This window comes from Lactuca sativa, chromosome 8 (genome assembly GCF_002870075.4).
Source record: "Lactuca sativa cultivar Salinas chromosome 8, Lsat_Salinas_v11, whole genome shotgun sequence".
NCBI lineage: Eukaryota > Viridiplantae > Streptophyta > Magnoliopsida > Asterales > Asteraceae > Lactuca > Lactuca sativa.
This window is the reverse complement of record NC_056630.2, coordinates 252348646-252355898: the sequence shown is the minus strand read 5'-3', so window position 1 is coordinate 252355898 and position 7253 is coordinate 252348646. Positions and strand designations below refer to the sequence as shown.

The window sequence follows — 7253 nt, the reverse complement described above, 5'->3', positions numbered from 1 at the left end:
TAATAATTGTAATAAGGATCAATCTGAGTATAACATTTCCAAAATAAATGTGGGTTTTATTATTTGGATGATGGTGAACCTAAAAGTTCTTTTGTGCGGAATGCCTCCTCCAATACCATTGCCAATAATTATTTATAAATGTAACTCACTAATCTGCCACATCCCTGCAAAATATATTACTGTATAACTAGGTTTTGGATCTGTGTGAACATAAACACGAGGGTACGTATTGATCTTACAGATAAGTTTTTAAAAGTTGATATTTGGAAATTATTTAAACAAAGGACTCAATTACCCGAACAACCTTAGGTAAATTCAGAAACAATAGTTGCCATATAATGAATACCATTTCCTTACTTGTTTGCAAGTGTTGATTTAACTTTAATAGGACTAATCGTTTAAACGATGTAACATATTTTTGGTGAACAACATGTAAAATATATCCTGTGTGAATTTTATATTAACAAATTAACCTATGTAAACTGAGTGTACAATCTTATAATAATGACTAATATGAAATAATAATGTTATAATAAAGAAAATAAAACCATACTGTTATTTAGCCCAAAAAACACATAAAAATACCATACAAATGGGTAGAGGCTAATCTATTGGAATTGGAACAACACAAAGAGGGTTGGCCTTTTGCAAAGTGATTCCAAACTTCTCGCTCATGTCAATGTTTTTATCTCTAAGTCCACCATCAATGTTCCAATCAAAATTATTGATTAGTGTTCCTAACATCACAGGAAGCATGCGGATAGCAAGTGGCAAACCAGGACATATTCTTCTTCCAGCACCAAACGGGATTAGCTCAAAATCCCGACCCTGAACATCAAGACTTGAGGTCAAGAATCTTTCTGGTTTGAACATTAATGAGTCATCCCACGTGGTTGAGTCTCGTCCTATGGCCCATACATTGACAAGCACTTGTGTCCCCTTGGGTACAATGAAGCCATTGAGTTTGACTTCACTATGAATTTTTCGAGGGATCAACAAAGGGACAGGTGGATGAATCCTTAGTGTTTCTTTCACGATGCACCATAAGTAAGGTAGCTTTAAGATGTCAGATTCTTCTACGATTTTTCCTTTACCAATAACTTCTTCGAGCTCATGTTTTGCTTTCGTCATGATATGTGGGTTGCGTAGTACTTCTGTCATTGCCCATTCTAAACTGTTTGAAGTCGTATCGGTGCCGGCGGCAAACAGGTCCTACAACATATATTATATAACATGATATTAAAATAATAATAAAAATACCGAATTAGTTGTAGCTTGAAATTTGCTTTGCAAATAACTTAATAATACTTCGAGACTTGTACTCTTGTAGGTGTATATCGGTTGTTGCCACGTACTGAAGTCTACAAAATAGTGTGTATGTACTAAATTTTTTAATGAAGGTTGATGGTGCCACGTTTTTTTAAATAAAATCAAACTAATTGAAAAATAATGACAATTAAAAATGAAAGTTTATTTATTTACGGCAATACGAAAACATAATAGTTGCTTTGGTGAAAAGTTGACTTTGATGAAATCGATGAATTTCAGAATTTGACTATGTTGATATCTTAGGATTAAACAGAATCCCATATAAACTTGTAGTACCGAGGTCTTTGGGTTATATATTTGATGTTTAATGAGGTTTACTAATTTTATGGTAGTTTTGTATTTTTTTTATGAATTCGAACTAAATTCAATTTGGTTGAGTCTTTACCAAATTGTGATTCTTAAGTTACTTTTGATTATTGATCAATCGGCAACGAAATGGAATACTTTAGTTCCTATTAAGATTAAACTTTAAAGTGTTAGCTTGGTTTTGTTTCTTAATAAACTCCCGATAAAAGATAACTTGGGCCAGGAAAATATTGAAGTCGATAATCTTTTGTGTATTCTATGTGATTCGTATGGGGAGAATCTTCAGAACTATTTGGATCCAAATCGCGAGATGGTGAAATATAGAGAAACCGGTCTTTATAATTTAATTGTCAGAACTTTATTTAGAAAACAACAATTTTTATAGTGGTCCTTATACACACTTATTGTACCACTATAATTAGAATACCAAATGTCTAAAAAAAATCTAAATCGACATCAGTAATAAATACATAAATAATATCTTTATTATAAAAAATAAAAAACCGATGTAACCACTGAATTTAGTATAATAAAATAAACTATATTTTGTTATTATTTTCGGTTTTTTTTTTTAATTAGACGGTTGGCATAAAGGTTTGACATTGTGATCCAACTTGTGTTGACTCCTATTAGAAATTAGAAAATTAGAATACTTAGTTTTAAATCCATCATCACTAACCACGTTGACGATGTTTATAATAAAATAAAATTAGTAGTTAATATATCATTGAAAATATATGGTCTTTTATAATTAAGGGTTGATTTAACAGCATTCTGAGTGGTTTTTAATCGAGAAGCATAATCAACTTAATAGCTATTTTTTTTTTGAAATCGGCGGATATTATTAAAACCATGGCTTAAAAGAAAAAGACCGGACACAAAATAAATAACAAAACAAATTTACAAAATGTTAAAAGATCAATAATTGAGATTTTAGTAATTTTTTTCTTTTATTTTATAAAATTAATGATATTAAATCAGCGTATTATATTCTCTTCCCTTATTTATATTTAACTATCATTCAAAGTTTTATTATATTTTAACAAATTAACATGTTCATGTCCAATAATAACATAAAATATTTAAAATATTTAACGCTTGTATATTCTTTTTATTTTTTATTTTTAATTATATACATAATAATCTTATCATAACTTTTATTTAAAATTCATTTTTAATTATCAACTATAAAAACAAATACTTATTTCAAAATGTGTCATGTAAACAAAAAAAACATAAACCGAAGCTGTACTCCTATAATACATAGATATTATTATCATTTATTGTATAATATAATATATTTATAATAAAAAAAAGCCTTATCTAAAATTGTAATTTTCACTTTCACTTCTTGGTAGAAGAAAATCAATACACATGTATTCGACAATCACAACTTCATGTTATAAATATTAGATAATATCGAGATTTATTTTTAACTCAATTATTAAATAAAAAAACCAAAATGTTTAATATTCTCATATATTAGTACAAAATATAGTTTAATTGGCAGGAGACAGGAGTCATATGTATTCGACCAAAATCAAGATCCGGGCAAAAACCCTAGAAAAAGATATTTGATACTTTAATCAGATTATGGTTATAGTCTTATAGACATGCGTTAATTAACTTCATATATACCATTTATGCATTTAAACCTATATTTGAAATACAAGACGTACCAAAAACAAGCTCTTGATATGTGCTCGATTGATCTCATCTGGATTCTCTTGACTGAGTTTGAGACACACATCCAATACGTCTTCATGCTTGGATCCATTCATCACTAACCTCTCTTCAATCAATTCCTCAGAAATCTCAAAAATCTTCCCAAAATAATGTGTCATTCTCCTCTTGATCCCTTGTGGATCGATCTTCTTTAACAACGGGAAAAAGTCAACAAGATTTGGCTTTCCGGCCTCGACCATGATGTTTCCAACCAGCTCCTTGAACTCTTTACCGGAATCCTCATACGGGTCTGTTAAATCTATGGAGAAAATAGTGTTGGATAAGAGATTCAGGGTAGTTCTGAAAGCAGCTCGACCGATGTCCACCGGATCTTTGCACGCGCCGGCTTTTCTACAGTACGCCACTAGTTCTTGAACTTTCTTTCTCCGTAAATGTTGGTTAGTATCAAGGGAGTTGCCGGTGAAAATGTTGGTGTTAAGGATCTTGCGTAGAGTCCGCCACTGTGTGGAAACGGGGAGCCAGACGGTGGAGTAATGGGAGTGGTTGTGGGCGTTGAGAGCGTCGGGTATATGGCGGGAGGAGAAAGCAAGGTCTTGCTTTTGGAGGACTTCTTTGGCGGCAGCGGCGGAGGAGATGACTAGTGCGGTGGTGCGACCAAGTTTAAGGAACATAACTGGGCCATAGATCTTGGCTAGATTGGCTAGGGATTGGTGTGGGTGGTCGCCGAGCAAGTGGAGGTTTCCGATGATCGGCAGCGGGGCTGGGCCTGGAGGTAGGTTCTTGGGCTTACCGATACCAAAAACTGTGGAAATGATTCCGATAAGTGCGCAAGATGAGAACAGACCTAACGCGATAATCACAAACTCCATTACTGTTAGATTTTGCACTTTCACGGGATATGCAGGGGAGTTTATGATATGGTGACGGATATTGTTTAATTAGGTTATCTTAATTCTTTTATTAAATCCTCACATTCGGATAATACTTATTTTATATCATTGCATTCACCACAAATCATAGACCAAATCTTTGACTTTCATACCCATATTTATTTGAACAATATATATATATATATATATATATATATATATATATATATATATATATATATATATATATATATATATATATATATATATATATATATATATATATATATATATATATATATATATATATATATATAGATAGATAGATAGAGAGAGAGAGAGATAAATTCAAATGTTTAAAGTAATTATTGTGTTTTTGTATGCATAAATGTGGGCCAATCATAATTAAATAAAAATTTAAATAATTAAATAAATAAACAAGGGTATTTTAATAATTTGATAAATATCTTCCACAAATAGTCCATGTAATCACGCTAACATTCACTTGTAACCTAATTTCTTTTTTTATATACAACAGGTCATCGTCTTCCACAAATCGTCTTCATCCCTCCATTCACAATCGAGCTAGCCTTCCCTCCCTGATACTTCCGATCATTGTGGCCATTATCTGCTTCTAATTAGTCGATGGTCCCAATCGTTGCTTCCCCAGTTGTCGCGCAAACACACACACGCATATCATTGCGCCCAAGGTATTCCCTCCAGATCCACCTCTATTTCTTCCTTTATTTATCAATGTCTTCCGATCGAAATATGTTGTTTCGGGTGTTGCATTATTTTGAATTTTTGATTTTGATGTTAATATTCTGATAAAATCAAGAGAAATTTGTGTTTTTATGATTTCATCTCAAAAGAAGAATCAAAGCTAAATTCTCGAGGTGTATATTCCGTGAATGATGTTTCTCCTTTTGATTCTTTGTTATCTACAGAATTCTTCATCTGGGTTGGCGTGGAAACTCTCATTGATTGTGATCTTAAGTCAAGAATCCCAACAGAAGGTTTTGTAAAATGCGAAGTTTCATCTGATATTTTCTCTGATCTCATTGATTTTGAACGCCAATTCAATGGAATTGAGAGTTGGAATCAGAAACAGTTTCTCTGAATTTCTCCTCTAACTTGATTAGAACCAAACCCCTAAACTTTCCCTTTTTATTTCATCCCCAAAAGTTGAAGAAGAATCTTGAATTACTGATTTCACAGCAGCAGAATCCAAACTTTTAGAACCAATATTTTTTTTTTTATTGTTTTGCGTTTACTTAATTGCTCAAAAACAAAGTTTTTGTCATCAATAACAACCATGGATTCCCTTATAAAATTCTGATTTAGCTTCTTCCTATCAGATTTAGCTTCTTCTTATCCGATTTAGCTTCTTCCTATCGCATGGACCCTTAATTTGCAAAGGTTTGATCATCTACATAGCTTGTCTTTTTCTGATTCTTTTGACAGGAAATGATTACTTTGCTTTTCATTCAAATTTTTTTTCCTGATTTAACACTTCATTTATGTGGACAGTGCAGGATCTTGACAATGTTGAATTCTGAAAAGGTATCAAGTATGTTTATGTAGATGATTCAATGAATGATATATTGGTGAGATTCCAATTCTATTGGAATGGAATGACGAATTCCAATTCTGTTGGAATCACAGAAGTTGATGCTTGAAGAACAGACCACAAAATTGAAATGGACCACATTATTCTTTTAGAATGTATTAGTCATTGTTAGATTTTAATGTTTTCTTTCCCGTTTTGATTGTTATTAAGTTTTATTCTTTAACAATAAATGTAATTTTTAACAATTGTTATCCGTATTCTATAAGAAATATTGTATTTTTTGTTTTTATTCTTCAATTGATTGTTCAAGAATTTGTTATTCTACCAGAAGTTTTTAAATTCATGATCAAGAAATAAGTTCAAGAATATTTTTATTATTTATGGTTCAACAATATTTTTATTTTTGAATATACTCATAAACATATTCTGCCAGAATGTCCGAATTAAAAGAATTATAATTTGTAAAATCGGATTTTTAAAATTAATAGAATATATGATCCCTTAAAAAATGCAATTTTTTTTATTAAATCTATATTAATTGACTAAATTACCCTTGTAATTAATTAAGATGATATTTTCAATTATATTTAATTCAATAATATATATATATATATATATATATATATATATATATATATATATATATATATATATATATATATTAATCACTTTCTTAAAATAAGTAAATTTAATTGGCCCACATTTATGCATACAATAACACAATAATTAGTTTGAATTGAATAACTTAAGCTTATATATATATATATATATATATATATATATATATATATATATATATATATATATATATATATATATATATATATATATATATATATATATAACATGATATTAAAGTAATAAAAAACTTACTGAATTAATTGTAGCTTGAAGTTTATTTTGCAAATGATTTAATAATACTTCCACACTTGTATTTGCATATTGTTGCTGCCAACTGAAGTCTACAAAATAGTGTGTACGATAGTAAATTTTATTAACAATGATTGATAGGGCCATGTTCTTGAAATAAAATCAAACTAGTTGATAAATAATGACAAGTTTTATTAACCTGCTGCCTAGAAAGAGCCTAGGCAAGGAAAGGAAAAAAAACAAATACACAATTAAGAAAGGATTACAACACCAAAGAACCCAATTATAATTTCTGAATCTCCCCCTATACTTCATCCAGCTGAAAACTGAAGAAATCATATCATCACCCACCTTAGATCGGTCCTTTTTCCTAGTTTTCCGATTCTTGTCACAACAATAATTACAATTTTTGCAATCTGAATTAGAATTGGGCTCTCCACCTTGGGCTTGTGATGTATTATTGTTTTTATTTCCTTGTGGGCTACGATTTGATTTGTGCCCATTAGCTGACCCAAATCCAGATCCATTGTTTTGATTAAATCCACCGGATCCACCTGCCCCTTTCAACCTTCCTTTCGCTCCAGTATGTTACCTCGACACGCCTGTACCACCAGATGACGACC

At 30.7% G+C, this 7253-nt stretch overlaps 1 protein-coding gene and 1 long non-coding RNA gene across 3 annotated transcripts; one reads left to right on the top strand and one right to left on the bottom strand.

The window, feature by feature from the left end:
- Positions 1 to 509: 509 nt before the first annotated feature.
- On the bottom strand, positions 510 to 4288 carry LOC111900936 (7-ethoxycoumarin O-deethylase). The gene is made up of 2 exons (XM_023896804.3): positions 3315 to 4288; positions 510 to 1212 (listed from the first exon to the last, which is right to left on the bottom strand). The coding sequence occupies exons 1-2, from the start codon at positions 4188 to 4190 to the stop codon at positions 604 to 606; spliced, it is 1485 nt and encodes a 494-aa protein (XP_023752572.1). The 5' UTR covers positions 4191 to 4288; the 3' UTR covers positions 510 to 603.
- LOC128127591 (uncharacterized) lies at positions 4127 to 6049 on the top strand. Of its 2 annotated transcripts, XR_008225487.1 has the most exons (3): positions 4127 to 4263; positions 4729 to 4900; positions 5138 to 6049. It is a non-coding gene; the product is annotated as an uncharacterized LOC128127591 (long non-coding RNA). The 2 variants fall into 2 exon arrangements; XR_008225486.1 differs by lacking the exon at positions 4127 to 4263 and having other exon boundaries at positions 4517 to 4900.
- Positions 6050 to 7253: the final 1204 nt, after the last annotated feature.

Bases quoted from the DNA above. Each gene is read 5' to 3' on its own strand.
- LOC111900936 (XM_023896804.3), bottom strand. From the start codon at position 4,190: ATGGAGTTTGTGATTATCGCGTTAGGTCTGTTCTCATCTTGCGCACTT. The intron at 1,213-3,314 runs GTACGTCTTGTA...TATATGTTGTAG, and splicing joins ATATCAAGAGCTTGTTTTTG to GACCTGTTTGCCGCCGGCAC.